At 43.8% G+C, this 17,755-nt stretch overlaps 2 protein-coding genes across 2 annotated transcripts; one reads left to right on the top strand and one right to left on the bottom strand.

The window, feature by feature from the left end:
• Positions 1-284: 284 nt before the first annotated feature.
• On the bottom strand, positions 285-9,984 carry LOC121559469 (tyrosine-protein phosphatase non-receptor type 2). Its single transcript, XM_041872712.2, has 9 exons — positions 9,897-9,984; positions 4,508-4,598; positions 4,277-4,377; positions 4,019-4,117; positions 3,075-3,212; positions 2,785-2,994; positions 2,030-2,191; positions 1,119-1,459; positions 285-903 (listed from the first exon to the last, which is right to left on the bottom strand). Exons 1-9 carry the CDS (start codon positions 9,951-9,953, stop codon positions 714-716), a joined length of 1,389 nt encoding a protein of 462 aa, XP_041728646.2. The 5' UTR covers positions 9,954-9,984; the 3' UTR covers positions 285-713.
• A 510-nt stretch (positions 9,985-10,494) lies between these two features.
• Positions 10,495-17,502, top strand: LOC121559468 (nucleoporin SEH1). The gene is made up of 8 exons (XM_045226879.1): positions 10,495-10,700; positions 11,025-11,075; positions 11,259-11,405; positions 11,623-11,834; positions 12,519-12,617; positions 14,547-14,687; positions 14,888-15,042; positions 16,291-17,502. Exons 1-8 carry the CDS (start codon positions 10,590-10,592, stop codon positions 16,446-16,448), a joined length of 1,074 nt encoding a protein of 357 aa, XP_045082814.1. The 5' UTR covers positions 10,495-10,589; the 3' UTR covers positions 16,449-17,502.
• The last annotated feature ends 253 nt before the right edge of the window (positions 17,503-17,755 follow it).

Here is a 17,755-nt window from a genome sequence, read left to right as displayed (position 1 = left end):
CCCAAGGCCACGGCAGCTCAGACAGAGGGAGGGGGTATCACTGGGAGAAGAGCCAAACCACCATTAGACCCAAGGCCACGGCAGCTCAGACAGAGGGAGGGGGTATCACTGGGAGAAGAGCCACACCACCATTAGACCCAAGGCCACGGCAGCTCAGACAGAGGGAGGGGGTTATCACTGGGAGAAGAGCCACACCACCATTAGACCCAAGGCAGGCAGCTCAGACAGAGGGAGGGGGTATCACTGGGAGAAGAGCCACACCACCATTAGACCCAAGGCGGCAGCTCAGACAGAGGGAGGGGGTATCACTGGGAGAAGAGCCACACCACCATTAGACCCAAGGCCACGGCAGCTCAGACAGAGGGAGGGGGTATCACTGGGAGAAGAGCCACACCACCATTAGACCCAAGGCCATGGCAGCTCAGACAGAGGGAGGGGGTATCACTGGGAGAAGAGCCACACCACCATTAGACCCAAGGCCACGGCAGCTCAGACAGAGGGAGGGGGTATCACTGGGAGAAGGGCCACACCACCATTAGACCCAAGGCCACGGCAGCTCAGACAGAGGGAGGGGGCATCACTGGGAGAAGAGCCACACCACCATTAGACCCAAGGCCACGGCAGCTCAGACAGAGGGAGGGGGCATCACTGGGAGAAGAGCCACACCACCATTAGACCCAAGGCCACGGCAGCTCAGACAGAGGGAGGGGGTATCACTGGGAGAAGAGCCACACCACCATTAGACCCAAGGCCACGGCAGCTCCAGCCCCCACGTTGAGCAGGATAGGCCTCCAGTACAGCCAGCGCTCTCTCTGCCTCTCTGTGTCCGTCAGTCTCTGTTTCATTAGGTGCAGCTTCTGGGCCGTGCTGGCGATCCGCTCCTCCCGGTGTCTCCTCCTCAGACTGGAATAACATGAGGGTTTCATTACATGGTTACAGAAGTCTGGAGGGGTCCTAATTGAATGCCATCTAAACATGCCAGTCTGGATGAGTCTGGATGGGTCCTAATTGATACTCGATCTGCCCAGTACTAAAGGCCTACAGCCAACTTCAGTAGGAGTTAAGCAGACAGAAAGCAGCAACACAATAGAGAGAAATACACCCTGAGGGGAACTGACCTCGTCACCTCCGTCCGGTCCTTCTCTGAGCTGGAGCTGTCTGGATCTGGCCCTGACCTCGTCACCTCCGCCCGGTCCTTCTCTGAGCTGGAGCTATCTGGATCTGGCCCGTCTCCTGATGTCCCGTCCTCTCTGGACAACGCCACAGCCTCAGGCTCCACACAGGGCAGCGGCTGGCCGTTGGGCTTGTCTGAGGGCCGACTGGGGACGGGGGTGGCAGGGTTGTCTAAAGGCCGTGGCGGGGGTGGAGGGGGGGCGTCGGAGAGACACCTGGGAGGGGGGGCAGGGGGCGACTCACACACTGTCTCTCTGTCCTGTCTGGACAGCTCTCTCCACTGGCTCTGTGGAGACAAACAGACCAGTACATAATGATCAACAGCTCCTCAGACAGACGGACAGACAGAGGCTGGAATACAGAGGTCTTCATTGACTCTCTTCATGTTACTGTAAGGTAGTTTGGATACAGGCGTAGCACATTGGGAGCACATATTGTCCCTCAGTGGAGAAAGTCACTGTTCTGCTAATGTCTAATTTCACACGGACACATACAGCATGACCCTGTACAGAGGAGTCACAACCAAATAGTTTCACATTGACACAGTACTCATCCCTTCCACTAGTTACAGTGTGTGCAGAGCAGTCTCCCTACCTGTGCAGAGCAGTCTCCCTACCTGTGCAGAGCAGTCTCCCTACCTGTGCAGAGCAGTCTCCCTCCCTGTGCAGAGCAGTCTCCCTACCTGTGCAGAGCAGTCTCCCTACCTGTGCAGAGCAGTCTCCCTCCCTGCAGAGCAGTCTCCCTACCTGTGCAGAGCAGTCTCCCTACCTGTGCAGAGCAGTCTCCCTACCTGTGCAGAGCAGTCTCCCTACCTGTGCAGAGCAGTCTCCCTACCTGTGCAGAGCAGTCTCCCTACCTGTGCAGAGCAGTCTCCCACGATGCACTTGGCTCCCTCCAGGACTGCCCTGTAGGAGAAGCGTAACTGGTCAGGAGTCTGGATCAGACCCATCCTGTACTCCCTCATGTCCAGCAGAACCCTCTGGATGTCCACCGACGACGGGTCCTTCCTCTTATCCATCTAGACAGGAGAGAGAGAGAGAGTTACAGTGAGTGTCCATCTAGACAGGAGAGAGAGAGTTACAGTGAGAGAGAGGGGGAGAGAGAGAGAGAGAGAGAGAGAGAGAGAGAGAGAGAGAGAGAGAGAGAGAGAGAGAGAGAGAGAGAGAGAGAAGAAAGAGAGAGAGAGAGAGAGAGAGAGAGAGAGAGAGAGAGAGAGAGAGAGAGAGGAGAGAGAGAGAGAGAGAGAGACGAGAGAGACGAGACAGAGACAGAGACAGAGACAGAGAGAGAGAGAGAGAGAGAGAGAGAGAGAGAGAGAGAGAGAGTTCCAGTGAGAGTCCATCTAGACAGGAGAGAGAGTATGACTTAACCTTCAACATCAGTGACAAGTGAAGACTGCCTGGTCTATATAATTAGACTGGAGACACAGGAGATAAATACAGTTTGACCAGGAGCTGATCTTAAATACCAAGCCTTGTCCGAGACAGAATCTCCCATCTGTAGCGTGAGCAAGCTTCATGTCCAAGTACACCCCCTGAACAGGACGCTAGTCTGGTTTCATACCAAGTAGGGCGTTCAATTAGTACGTAAAACAGGAAGTATTGATATTACCAGGATGAGACACGTGTCAACCAATGAGAAGGTCCCCGAGCGTCCAATCCCAGCGCTGCAGTGGACCACGGCGGGCCCATGCTCCGCCCCCAATGAGCCAGACTCCCGCACCTTGACCAGGAAGTTGAGGAAGGACGCCGGGGATTCTGGGACGCCAAAGTCAGGCCAGGTGGTGTAGTGAAAGTGGTATATCTCTCTGGTTCGTCCTGTCTGGACAACGCATGTCATTTTAATACAGAGACTGTGCTAACAACAACATCACACAGAGTCAATGGAGAAGCAGTGCTCACCTCTGTATTCCTCAGCTCCAGCACTCGTATGATGTAGTAGGACTTGTCCTCTTCTTTCACCAGCGTCACAACAAACCCTGTGTCAGTGTAACACAACTGGTGTTCCTCAGCTGTGGGCCAGTACTGAGCACACTTCTCCTGTTGGGGGACAATACATTAGTGATTAGCCCAACCTGAACGCCTGATGGGAAGGCTAACTAGCTACGGTAGCTACATGATGATCACAGTAGCCTGGACAGAGATCCAATGAACAGCGGTGTGTTGGTCCACACTTGGTTATGTGGCCTAGAGTGTGGTGTAAACCTAATGCATAGGCTTGTCTGTCAGAGAGGGATGCCAATGTACCTTCTCTAGGATTCTGTTCAGCATTATAACATTTATGTAGGCTACTTACAGATCCCTTCTCTATGACTCTGTTCAGCATTATAACATTTATGTAGGCTACTTACAGATCCCTTCTCTATGACTCTGTTCAGCATTATAACATTTATGTAGGCTACTTACAGATCCCTTCTCTATGACTCTGTTCAGCATTATAACATTTATGTAGGCTACTTACAGATCCCTTCTCTATGACTCTGTTCAGCATTATAACATTTATGTAGGCTACTTACAGATCCCTTCTCTATGATTCTGTTCAGCATTATAACATTTATGTAGGCTACTTACAGATCCCTTCTCTATGACTCTGTTCAGCATTATAACATTTATGTAGGCTACTTACAGATCCCTTCTCTATGACTCTGTTCAGCATTATAACATTTATGTAGGCTACTTACAGATCCCTTCTCTATGACTCTGTTCAGCATTATAACATTTATGTAGGCTACTTACAGATCCCTTCTCTATGACTCTGTTCAGCATTATAACATTTATGTAGGCTACTTACAGATCCCTTCTCTATGACTCTGTTCAGCATTATAACATTTATGTAGGCTACTTACAGATCCCTTCTCTATGACTCTGTTCAGCATTATAACGGCTTTGGAGTTCTGCTCCCAGATCATCAACCAGAAGTGACCACAGGTGTTCCTCAGTGGTCCCTTTGGGAGAAAACACAACACACTGCTTATTCCCCAACTTAGAACACAGACCAATCCTCAAAATGTAGATCCATAATCATTAGTACTTGTTTTGTGAAAGTCTCATTTACATGATCAGTACATAATGAATGAAAGTCTGAGCTACTTGTCTGCACTTACCTGGGATAGAATATAGGTTCTTTGGGCTTCCTCCACCATGACTAAACTAGCATTGATGTAGTCATTTTCAGAGTTTTCAAGTTTAACACGACTGTGATCATCTGAAACCAGAGACAAATATATTTAAAATGTGTAAATTAAAACTATTGATAATCGTCGAGGTGCAAGTATTCATCACAATGATGACTAGTGTAGGGTACTTCATAAGTTATAGTTAGACAAAATACTTACAGGGGCTGACATCTCTATATCGGTTTCGATTCCGATTCTCTGGAAGTTTTGCCATTTTGTATGAATATTCACTGGCTTGGTTTCGGATTTCCTGAGAAAGCATGAGAACAAATACCAGTCAGTGACTGTGAATATGATTGTCATTAAACTGTGTACAGGTCTGATCAACAGCAACTAGCAGCAGACATCTGAAGTTGCAGCACTAACAAACAAGCCATCAACTTCTGAGAAAGGCTTACTCCTGGCTACTGGGTATACACTACCTAACTAATTAGCTAGGTCAGCTTACTACTGGCTATACACTACCTAACTAATTAGCTAGGTCAGCTTACTACTGGCTATACACTACCTAACTAATTAGCTAGGTCAGCTGACTACTGGGTATATACTACCTAACTAATTAGCTAGGTCAGCTTACTACTGGCTATACACTACCTAACTAATTAGCTAGGTCAGCTTACTACTGGCTATACACTACCTAACTAATTAGCTAGGTCTACTTACTACTGGCTACTGGGTATACACTACCTAACTAATTAGCTAGGTCAGCTGACTACTGGGTATATACTACCTAACTAATTAGCTAGGTCAGCTGACTACTGGTCCTCTGTAGCTCAGCTGGTAGAGCACGGCGCTTGTAACGCCAAGGTAGTGGGTTCGATCCCCGGGACCACCCATACACAAAAAAAATGAATGCACGCATGACTGTAAGTCGCTTTGGATAAAAGCGTCTGCTAAATGGCATATTATTTATATATTATATTATTATATATTATTATTACACTACCTAACTAATTAGCTAGGTCAGCTGACTACTGGCTATACACTACCTAACTAATTAGCTAGGTCAGCTGACTACTGGGTATATACTACCTAACTAATTAGCTAGGTCAGCTGACTACTGGCTATACACTACCTAACTAATTAGCTAGGTCAGCTTACTACTGGGTATACACTACCTAACTAATTAGCTAGGTCAGCTTCCTACTGGGTATACACTACCTAACTAATTAGCTAGGTCAGCTTACTACTGGGTATATACTACCTAACTAATTAGCTAGGTCAGCTTACTACTGGGTATATACTACCTAACTAATTAGCTAGGTCAGCTTACTACTGGGTATATACTACCTAACTAATTAGCTAGGTCAGCTTACTACTGGGTATATACTACCTAACTAATTAGCTAGGTCAGCTGACTACTGGGTATACACTACCTAACTAATTAGCTAGGTCAGCTTACTACTGGGTATACACTACCTAACTAATTAGCTAGGTCAGCTTACTACTGGGTATACACTACCTAACTAATTAGCTAGGTCAGCTTACTACTGGGTATACACTACCTAACTAATTAGCTAGGTCAGCTTACTACTGGGTATACACTACCTAACTAATTAGCTAGGTCAGCTTACTACTGGGTATACACTACCTAACTAATTAGCTAGGTCAGCTTACTACTGGGTATACACTACCTAACTAATTAGCTAGGTCAGCTTACTATCCTGGCTATAGTCACTACCTAACTAATTAGCTAGGTCAGCTTACTACTGGGTATCACTACCACTAATTCGCTAGGTCAGAACTTACTACTGGGTATACACTACCTAACTAATTAGCTAGGTCAGCTTACTACTGGGTATACACTACCTAACTAATTAGCTAGGTCAGCTTACTACTGGGTATACACTACCTAACTAATTAGCTAGGTCAGCTCACCTCTATATCCCTGTCTATAGTCATATCCCTGTCCCTAGCCTAGAACCTCTACTATAACTGTCTATCCTATGTAGAATACACAACCACATGAGCCAGATATATAATCATGTTCAATTATTCACATCATTGTGGTAAGAATGTGCCAAAAAAGCAGTCTGAATCGCTGATTTCTTTAGACAATGGCAACATTTCATCTTCAAAACGTGCAAAATGGATATGTGAATATTCATGGGTGTGAGCGGATTCCAATGATATATTATGTTATCCTATTAACTGTTTTCATAAACACAGAAGACTAGAAGCTTGCCACATACACTACAATGTAAAATTCCATAGGAATGCCAACACGTTTTCACCTGATGATGAGAGCAACAGCAAACCATTACACGTAGTCAGTCTAAATGAAGATGTTTTCTTAGCAGATTGGTCTGTTACTAGAATACTTCAAGTAAATATAAAATTGGCCTCAACAGGCCCAACATTGGATTCTACTACATTGTAATGGAATGTACCGGGGCAGGTTTATAGTCCTCATAATGAAAACAGCTACTAGGATAACATTGTATATCATTGGAAATCAGCTCACACCCATGACTCTATACATGTAAATATCCATTTTACATGTTTGAAGATGAAATGTTGCCATTATTGATCATAACATCTTCAGAAATCAGCGATTCAGACAGCTTTTTGGGCACATTCTTATCACTATTATATTTATATATCTTATATTTATATATCTGGCTCACGTGGTTGTGTATTCTACATCACTATGAACATTTTTGGGCAACCTACAATTCTATTTCATGCAGGTATGGTCCTTTGAAATTGTCCAATAAGACCTCATTGGGTTGTTGGGCGGCCATATTGGGAAAAGGCTTCTGTGGGGGTTAATATGTGAATTCTGTGATGGCCCTGTAAATACAAATCTTTTTTAAAACCCTGTTCTAGCTGTGTGTGTATGTGTGCAATTTGCTGCTTCTATAACCAAAGTCACATAACTAAAACATAGCTGCCCCGTTACAATCGCACAATATGGGTGACTTTGAAACAATAGTTGTAGTTGGTGCTTTCAAAGTTGGCTACATTATATATAATTTTACAAGTAATTTCATGACCTTTCAGAACCACTTTTTTAAAGCCAGTTATACAGGTAATTCTGATATGTACACTAGAGGTCTATTGACCTGTACATTCTGAAAATGTCTCTGATGGATAGCTGTAAATCTAAGCCTTCCAATTATATATGATTAAAGGGTATAAGTGAGCAATAACTTGTTGTATACTGACATTGTTTGTCATAGTAAAATCCCTATGGGAAAAATTAATGGGATAATCAAATCATTTTTATTTTTTTTGTCACATGCGCCAAATACAACAGTGAAATGCTTACTTACAAGCCCTTAACCAACAATGCAGTTAAGAAAGTATACCCCCCCCCAAAACATATAAAAAATAAAATAAAAAATACAACATAAAATATGAAATAGAAGTAACAAATAATTAAAGATCAGCAGTAAAATAACAGTAGGGAGGCTATATACAGGGGGTACCGGTACCAAGTCAATGTGCTGGGGCACCGGTTAGTCGAGGTAATATGTACATGTACAGTCGTGGTCAAAAGTTTTGAGAATGACACAAATACTAATTTTCACAAAGTCTGCTGCCTCAGTTTTGATGATTGCAATTTGCATATACTCCAGAATGTCATGAAGAGAGATCACTGTCATGCTGATTCAGTTAGAATAACAGACTGGAAGCTTTAAAAAGGAGGGTAGTGCTTGAAATCATTGTTCTTCCTCTGTTAACCATGGTTATCTGCAAGGAAACACATGCCGTCATCATTGCTTTGCACAGAAAGGGCTTCACAGGCAAGGATATTGCTGCTAGTAGTTCCCAACCATTTTTCGGATCATCAAGAACTTCAAGGAGAGAGGTTCAATTGTTGTGAAGAAGGCGTCAGTGCGCCCAAGAAAGTCCAGCAAGCACCAGGACCATCTCCTAAAGTTGATTCAGCTGCGGGATCGGGGCACCACCAGTGCAGAGCTTGCTCAGGAATGGCAGCAGGTAGGTGTGAGTGCATCTGCACGCACAGTGAGGCGAAGTCTTTTGGAATATGGCCTGGTGTCAAGAAGGGCAGCAAAGAAGCCACTTCTCTCCAGGAAAAACATCAGGGACAGACTGATATTCTGCAAAAGGTACAGGGATTGGACTGCTGAGGACTGGGGTAAAGTAATTTTCTCTGATGAATCCCCTTTCCGATTGTTTGGGGCATCCGGAAAACACCTTGTCCGGAGAAGACAAGGTGACCGCTACCATCAGTCCTGTGTCAAGCCAACAGTATAGTATCCTGAGACCATTCATGTGTGGGGTTGCTTCTCAGCCAAGGGAGTGGGCTCACTCACAGTTTTGCCTAAGAACACAGCCATGAATAAAGAATGGTACCAACACATCCTCCGAGAGCAACTTCTCCCAACCATCCAAGAACAGTTTGGTGTCGACCAATGCCTTTTCCAGCATGATGGAGCACCTTGCCATAAGGCAAGTGATAACTAAGTGGCTCTGGGAACAAAACATCAAAATGTTAGGTCAATGGCCAGGAAACTCCTCAGACCTTAATCCCATTGAGAACTTGTAGTCTATCCTCAAGAGGCGGGTGGACAAACAAAACCCCACAAATTCTGACAAACTCCAAGCATTGATTATGCAAGAATGGGCTGCCATCAGTCAGGATGAGGCCCAGAAGTTAATTGACAGCATGCCAGGGCGGATTGCAGAGGTCTTGAAAAAGAAGGGTCAACACTGCAAATATTGACTCTTTGCAAAAACTTAATGTAATTGTCAATAAAAGCCTTTGACACTTACGGAATGCTTGGAATTATACTTCAGTATACCATAGTAACATCTGACAAAAATATCTCATAACACTGAAGCAGCAAACTTTAAGACCAACACTTGTGTCATTCTCAAAACTTTTGACCACGACTGTAGGTAGAGTTATTAAAGTGACTATGCATAGATAATGGCATGAAACAAACTGTGACTACACACAGAAAACTACCACTGCTGCACTGCTAGCACACATGTTTCAACTCTAGGATATAAACATTGAAACAAATCACAGACAACTTCGGCCTAAGTGAGCCCGACTGGCCCCCTGGCTCATGGACTACTAGTGTGCTTGTAAATGTATGAAAAATAAATAAATCAAACATTAGCTATAACACTCAATAACCAGAATTAGAAAACAGGACTATGTGTTCCCTGTGGCCGAGTAGGTGTATATATAGGTTATTAACTAATGTTAGTGCTCTGGACATCCACTTCCTTGTAATCCGCCCAGTTTCCTAGATATGGCATTAGCAACACATGCGCACATATTATTTCAGGAAGTCTTTGCGACTTCTCAGAAACAGGCTAGTCAGCTAATGTTGATGCACGTTTTCCGGAAGTCTGAGTCTTTTCCTGTAAAGCGTATCAGTTTATTTTTCAGGATGAACACCAGTTTGACCAGCATTATCCATTCAATATACGGTTAAAGGGACATAGTTTGGGCTAGTATGATGGATAATGTGCATAATTGCTAGCTAGTAACCGGCAGATAGCTAGCTAGCCAATTTAGCTACCTAACGTAGGCAACCAAAAATAACACATTGAATGCCCAACTTACATTGTAAAGGTTTTGCCACTGCCCAGACGAATCTATGTCCTCAAACTGTTGATCCATTTTGGTATTGTGGATGTCTTGCTAAAAATAGTATTTGAATGTTATCGTTGTCAATGGTAAGTTAGCTGGCTAGCCCCGACTGACAGCCATCTACAGCGGAGAGTCAGCCAACTGTGTGTGTGGGGGGGGTAGTCACCTACGTCATCTACGCAAGGGGTTCCCAAACTTGGTCCTGGGGGGCAGGTTTTGGTTTTGTTTTGCCCCTAGCGCCACACAGCTGATTCAGATAATCAAAGATTGGTGATGAGTTGGTTATTTGAATCAGCGGTGTGTTGCTAGGGCAACAACCAAAACGTTCCCCAGGAACCGAGTTTGGGAAAACCTGATCCACGCATGCGCTCTCGCTCAGCCCGTACACAAGATAACTAAATATTTGTACGGATGGAAAGGTTTTTATGGTTTTAAATTAGTACTAAAGACTGGCACCCAGACCCAGTGAAGTTTCCTTCGAACGAGACGTTAATTTCGCGTAGCTACACTCTCTCGATTGACTCTAGCAAATACAAAATGTTTTTACCGCCCTTTGTGGTCACCATGTGAAGTGTGTGAACTCTTGCTAGCTACTGGCGCCAAGACCGGGAGCCGCATGACAGCAGCGTCCATTCTGAGGAAAGAAAACGGAGCTACTAAATAAACATGTTTGTGGCTCGTAGCATTGCAGCGGATCACAAAGATCTAATCCACGATGTTTCCTATGATTTTCACGGCCGGAGAATGGCAACTTGTTCAAGTGACCAAAGTGTCAAGGTAAAAAAACAAGTGAACTAAGCTAGTTAGCTAGTAGCAGGCTAGCTTGCTTGCTAACTCTTGACCTTATCGATATTGAAATAAATAGCTGATTCAGCAACCAAATTAACTGCAGCTAACTAGTTTAATTGATGACTATTACCCACTTTAGAGAAAAGTAATTAACTGACAATATTAAAACAGCTTGCTAACGTTAACTAAGCCAGCCAACCAGATTGCAAGCCATGTAGCTAGCTTGCTATGCTAGCTGGATGTAAACAAACTGCACAGACTGTAACCAGCGCTTGCTTTAGTAAAACATTATCAATGTTCTTCCTCCTTCAGGTTTGGGACAAGAGTGAAAGTGGGGAGTGGCACTGCACTGCCAGCTGGAAGGCAGGTCTATTTTATTTATTACATGCCAAGATTTAAAAGTATGTTTTTAAGTGTCTGCTTTGAATTGTAGCTAGCTACTAGGCCTAGCAGTAGCTATCTTCTCTCCCTTTGAAATGTCTTTGCCTATTAAATTCTGAAATGCACTATGTAGAATGAAGGTTTGTAATTGACTCGTCTTTGCAGACACACAGCGGGTCCGTGTGGAGGGTGACATGGGCCCACCCTGAGTTTGGACAGGTGCTGGCCTCCTGCTCCTTTGACCGAACAGCTGCCGTGTGGGAGGAGATCGTTGGGGAGTCAAACGACAAACAGAGGGGGCAGAGCCACTGGGTAAAACTCCTGGACATTCAGCTACGAGCCTGTTCCCACATCTATTTGTACTGTCTCACCAATTCAAATTGTCTTTGTCATGCCAGTTTGGCACATGCCGGTCTTGGACCAGGCTATTATCCAGCCACTGCAGTAAAGGGATTCTCTACCCAAGTGATAGTCAAGGAGACATGCGCCCGGATGTACAGTATCGGTAACAAACTCTCATTCTGTTTAGATAAAGAGGACGACTCTGGTGGACAGCAGGACGTCGGTGACGGATGTGAAGTTTGCTCCTAAACACATGGGTCTGATGCTGACGACGTGCTCAGCAGACGGGGTGGTGAGGATCTACGAGGCTCCAGACGTGATGAACCTCAGCCAGTGGTCCCTGCAGCACGAGATCTCCTGCAAACTCAGCTGCTCCTGTATCTCCTGGAACCCCTCCAGGTCTGCTTCACTGAGTCGGTAGACGGAGGCCTCATTTCAGTCTACGGTCATTTGACTATCGGTTGCGTGAAACCAGTCAGTGATTTTTTAAGATGAATATCACTTTATTCGTCAATTGTACACAATGTCCAATGAACTGAAATGTGACTTTATTTATTTATTTTTTATTTTTGGTCATTTAGCAGACGCTCTTATCCAGAGCGACTTACAGGAGCAATTAGGGTTAAGTGCCTTGCTCAAGGGCACATCGACAGATTTTTCACCTAGTCGGCTCGGGGATTAGAACCAGCGACCTTTCGGTTACTGGCACAACGCTCTTACCCACTAAGCTACCTGACTTCTGCTTTGATGAATCAATGGCAGTGTTGCTGATTGTGCACTGCACACGCTAACAGCCCTGTGTCACGTTCTCTATAGCTGGGGTATTCAACTCTGACCTGACGAGGTCCAGAACCTGCTGGTTTTCTGTTCTACCTGATAATTAATTGCACACACCTGGTGTCCCTGGTCTAAACCAGTCCCTGTTTAGAGGGGAACAATGATCAAGGTCCAGAGTGTTCCACTGCTGTGAAAATGCATTTGGAGCGCTCCGGCAGCTGTAGATACTAATGAGCTATTGTATTGATGACTATTAACAACATGTTACCTAGTTTAATAACTGTCTATTTATAATTTTCTCCTTAGCTCTCGTGCCCACCCGCCCATGATAGCAGTGGGAAGTGATGACAGTAACGTGATGTACGGTGGGAAGGTTCAGATCTACGAGTACAACGAAAACACTAGGTCAGTCCTATTACATGATTAGCACAACAAACACTAGGTCAGTCCTATTACATGATTAGCACAACAAACACTAGGTCAGTCCTATTACATGATTAGCACAACAAACACTAGGTCAGTCCTATTACATGATTAGCACAACAAACACTAGGTCAGTCCTATTACATGATTAGCACAACAAACACTGGGTCAGTCCTATTACATGATTAGCACAACAAACACTGGGTCAGTCCTATTACATGATTAGCACAACAAACACTAGGTCGGTCCTATTACATGATTAGCACAACAAACACTAGGTCAGTCCTATTACATGATTAGCACAACAAACACTAGGTCAGTCCTATTACATGATTAGCACAACAAACACTAGGTCAGTCCTATTACATGATTAGCACAACAAACACTAGGTCAGTCCTATTACATGATTAGCACAACAAACACTAGGTCAGTCCTATTACATGATTAGCACAACAAACACTAGGTCAGTCCTATTACATGATTAGCACAACAAACACTGGGTCAGTCCTATTACATGATTAGCACAACAAACACTAGGTCAGTCCTATTACATGATTAGCACAACAAACACTAGGTCAGTCCTATTACATGATTAGCACAACAAACACTAGGTCAGTCCTATTACATGATTAGCACAACAAACACTAGGTCAGTCCTATTACATGATTAGCACAACAAACACTGGGTCAGTCCTATTACATGATTAGCACAACAAACACTGGGTCAGTCCTATTACATGATTAGCACAACAAACACTGGGTCAGTCCTATTACATGATTAGCACAACAAACACTAGGTCAGTCCTATTACATGATTAGCACAACAAACACTAGGTCAGTCCTATTACATGATTAGCACAACAAACACTAGGTCAGTCCTATTACATGATTAGCACAACAAACACTAGGTCAGTCCTATTACATGATTAGCACAACAAACACTAGGTCAGTCCTATTACATGATTAGCACAACAAACACTAGGTCAGTCCTATTACATGATTAGCACAACAAACACTAGGTCAGTCCTATTACATGATTAGCACAACAAACACTAGGTCAGTCCTATTACATGATTAGCACAACAAACACTAGGTCAGTCCTATTACATGATTAGCACAACAAACACTAGGTCAGTCCTATTACATGATTAGCACAACAAACACTAGGTCAGTCCTATTACATGATTAGCACAACAAACACTAGGTCAGTCCTATTACATGATTAGCACAACAAACACTAGGTCAGTCCTATTACATGATTAGCACAACAAACACTAGGTCAGTCCTATTACATGATTAGCACAACAAACACTAGGTCAGTCCTATTACATGATTAGCACAACAAACACTAGGTCAGTCCTATTACATGATTAGCACAACAAACACTAGGTCAGTCCTATTACATGATTAGCACAACAAACACTAGGTCAGTCCTATTACATGATTAGCACAACAAACACTAGGTCAGTCCTATTACATGATTAGCACAACAAACACTAGGTCAGTCCTATTACATGATTAGCACAACAAACACTAGGTCAGTCCTATTACATGATTAGCGCAACAAACACTAGGTCAGTCTTACAGATAGATGACATTATTGGGCCCCGTGTAGCTCAGTTGGTAGAGCATGGCGCTTGCAACGCCAGTGTTGTGGGTTCGATTCCCACGGGGGGGCCAGTATGAAAAAAATAAAAAATGTATGCACTCACTAATTGTAAGTCTCTCTGGATAAGAGCGTCTGCTAAATGACAAAAACATGTAAAAAAAAAAATTATGACATTTTACAGGTGGAGCAGATGGTTACATGAACCCCCCAGTTCCCTTGAAATAAAGCTATTCTATTTTATTCTACTGTATCATGTTGTTAGACAATTTAGCTCTTAAAATAGAGGAATCTATCTTTGATCAGGAAATATGCCAAAGCTGAGACGTTGATGACGGTGACTGACGCGGTGCATGACATAGCCTTCGCCCCTAACCTGGGGCGGTCCTTCCACGTGCTCGCCATAGCAACCAAAGACGTTCGGATCTTTAAGTTGGTCCCTTTGCGGTGAGTGTATAAATGTAGTTGTTGTTTCTGACTATAGGAAAGGCAGAATAGGACTGTAATGTGTGAAGGACATATTGAGAGTTTTCTAATAGATATTAGCTGTTTCTTTTGAACTGGCTGTATTGTCTAAGTAGTATGTAGATCACAGCAGTGTCAGTCTATTATACTGACCTGTTCTGCATATCTCTCTCATCTGACAGGAAGGAGAGCAGCTCAACAGGCCCTACTAAGTTTGAGGTTCAGATCGTGGCCCAGTTTGACAACCACAACTCCCAGGTGTGGAGAGTCTCCTGGAACATCACGAGCACCCTGCTGGCCTCCTCAGGAGACGACGGCTGTGTCAGGCTCTGGAAAGGTAGAGTACATATCTAGTATAGACTAGAAAAGGCTGTGTCAGGCTCTGGAAAGGTAGAGTACATATCTAGTATAGACTAGAAAAGGCTGTGTCAGGCTCTGGAAAGGTAGAGTACATATATAGGATGGACTGAAAAGGCTGTGTCAGGCTCTGGAAAGGTAGAGTACATATATAGGATGGACTGAAAAGGCTGTGTCCCACTGGAAAGGTAGAGTGTGTGTGTATATATAGTATAGACTGAAACATTAATAGAATCAATGATGCACTCTGGGATCTTAAAGGTGTGCTATGCGGAAATCGCTCCGCCATTTCCTGGTTGCTAAAATTCTAATAGTTAGCCTAATTTCCGTTGGTGAGAAAACATGCAACTATAGTGGAGAGAATCACTGTACTGACTAAACCGCTGTGAAATATATATTTCCCATAACCAAACATATAGTATTTTCAGCTGTTTGAAGCTGGTGCACAAAACCAAAAGTAAAAGACATAAAAACAATATGTAATACCGGGTAGCATAGGAACAACCAGATCGATAACTTATATTTCTATGTGTATTTGGTCGGGTCGCCCAAAAAGTTACCATATTATATATATTATTACCGCACTATAAGGCGCACCGGAGTATAAGCCGCAGCAGCTAAATTGAATGATGTGTACATATATAAGCCGCACTGGACTATAAGCCGCAGGTGTTTTAATGTTTAAGGTCTTCTAGTGGCCGTTAGCTGTAAAAATCCATAGATTAGCCGCACCGTTATATAAGCCGCAGGGTCGAAAAATGGGGGGAAAAGGCGCGGCTTATAGTCCGAAAATTACGGTACATATTGCAGCTTGAAGCACAACAAATTCGTAACACATCGCACAAAATGGATGACGTAGTGCAGAAAAAAACAGGGACCCGTTTTGGCTCGTGAGCACCACTTACAAAACTACTGGCTAAAATTGTAGAGAAGTTTGAGAGTGCATCTTTTAAATGACTTAACTAGTTGTGATATGAGGCAGAGCTGATGACTGACTGCCTCATATGTAATTCTATGCTGGAACTTGACAATGACCACTAGAGTTGGCAAGGCCGCACCAACCGGTTTGGGACCAGGCTAAAAGTCTGTGCAATAATTAAAGCCAATGGTTTAGCTGAAATAAAATAAAGTGCCATCTACTAGTGAACTGTGTAAGGTTCCTATTTCATATGTACACCACACATTTACACTATTTAATTAGTTCTCATACCAATCTTCTGGTCCCCAGCCAACTATATGGACAACTGGAAGTGTACAGGCATCCTGAAGGGAGACGGTAGTCCTGTCAACGGGTCGTCAGGACAACCCAGTGCCATGAATACCGTGGTGGGGTCGACTGTCCAGACCTCCCAGAGTGCACTGAACGGCTCTGCTGCAGGAAGGTAGGAGGCTACGCCCACTGTCGGAGCTGACGACTGACTGCCTCACTGCTTTACTCTCTCTGGGCCTGACTGACCCTGCAGCACTGACCCCCTCCCTGGGTCAACTGACCACAACTGGCACCGTGGGCTGCACTCATTCAAAGAGCTTGGCTTCTGGCAAGGCCCAGCAGGTCAGACCCAGAACATAGGCCTGCTCTCTGCTAGGCCTGTCTGCTAGTCATAAAAGGAGTGTTTGGGATGGGGTTTGCTACAGTTTAATGTTAGCACAACAGCAGGTTGCTGTTTTATTGGACACTTTTCTATTTTTTTTTGGTGATTGATTGTTTACACAATTTTAGGTTGAGGGAACAAGAATGTTATTTTGAAGAATATAATTTTTAGATTAGTTACAATTACAGATGTCTGTCATCGTCACACAATGTCCCAGAATGCCCCAGATATTGAGTTTAAGCTTTTGTCATTCCATGGTCTTCATACCAGGGCCAAACATACAAACTTGCTAAAATTGAATACTTTACTCTTTTGATTTAATATTCTTATGACACAATGTAAATCATGTTTGGTGGGCATATTGATAAAAAAATAAAATCATATTTTCAATATTTTTATTTTTTATTTTATTTTGAAACAAAAAGTTGCCAAAGTCTTTGCATGGTGGAGGAACAACTGGACTATAATCTGGTAATAATCCCTATTAACCTGCTGGTAATCTGTCATTAATCTGAATGAAATAGTGACTACAGGCCGGTAACCATACTAGTGCTTTGATAACACACAATGTTAATATTGCTGAGTTTACATTCAATATTCCACCTTGTACTATACATCAACATTCCTTTCCAGGCGTTATACTCTCACCTAGTACTGTACGTTGGTTCATAATAAAAGTCTAATATGCCCTCGCTTGTGGTGACTATTCTGCCTTAAAATCCACTCCATTCTGAAAGGCCTCTGCTAACCTGTTACATTGTGACTGCATTGTGCAGCGTATTGTTTCTGTTTTTAATAATGACAACTTTTTCTGTACTGTCAATCTTGATAAATGCATCTTATTGTGATTTGTGTTCATGACTGTGTGTATGTCTGAATGAAGTTGTTCAGTCTAATTGGAAATGAAGTAGTTTGCTTTCGTGTGATTATCCCGTTTTCAATAAGGACTCGTCCCCGTGTGTTATTATCCCGTTTCAATAAGGACTCGTCCCTGTGTGATCTATTGGACGTGATGGGTGCTGCTTGATGCATGCACACAGGAAGGGCAGGAGAACCCCCTTTAGCCCTCGCCAGCGACGCCTGACTGCCCCCAACACACTC

This window comes from Coregonus clupeaformis, chromosome 18 (assembly GCF_020615455.1).
Source record: "Coregonus clupeaformis isolate EN_2021a chromosome 18, ASM2061545v1, whole genome shotgun sequence".
Lineage (NCBI taxonomy): Eukaryota > Metazoa > Chordata > Actinopteri > Salmoniformes > Salmonidae > Coregonus > Coregonus clupeaformis.
Note: the sequence above shows the minus strand (reverse complement) of the source record. Positions and strands in the feature narration are given on the sequence as shown.

Bases quoted from the DNA above. Each gene is read 5' to 3' on its own strand.
- LOC121559469 (XM_041872712.2), bottom strand. From the start codon at position 9,953: ATGGATCAACAGTTTGAGGACATAGATTCGTCTGGGCAGTGGCAAAAC. The intron at 4,599-9,896 runs GTAAGTTGGGCA...ATGCTTTCTCAG, and splicing joins AGTGGCAAAACCTTTACAAT to GAAATCCGAAACCAAGCCAG. The intron at 2,192-2,784 runs GTAATATCAATA...TCTCCTGTCTAG, and splicing joins TTGACACGTGTCTCATCCTG to ATGGATAAGAGGAAGGACCC.
- LOC121559468 (XM_045226879.1), top strand. From the start codon at position 10,590: ATGTTTGTGGCTCGTAGCATTGCAGCGGATCACAAAGATCTAATCCAC. The intron at 11,406-11,622 runs GTAAAACTCCTG...CATTCTGTTTAG, and splicing joins AGAGGGGGCAGAGCCACTGG to ATAAAGAGGACGACTCTGGT. The intron at 14,688-14,887 runs GTGAGTGTATAA...CTCATCTGACAG, and splicing joins TTTAAGTTGGTCCCTTTGCG to GAAGGAGAGCAGCTCAACAG.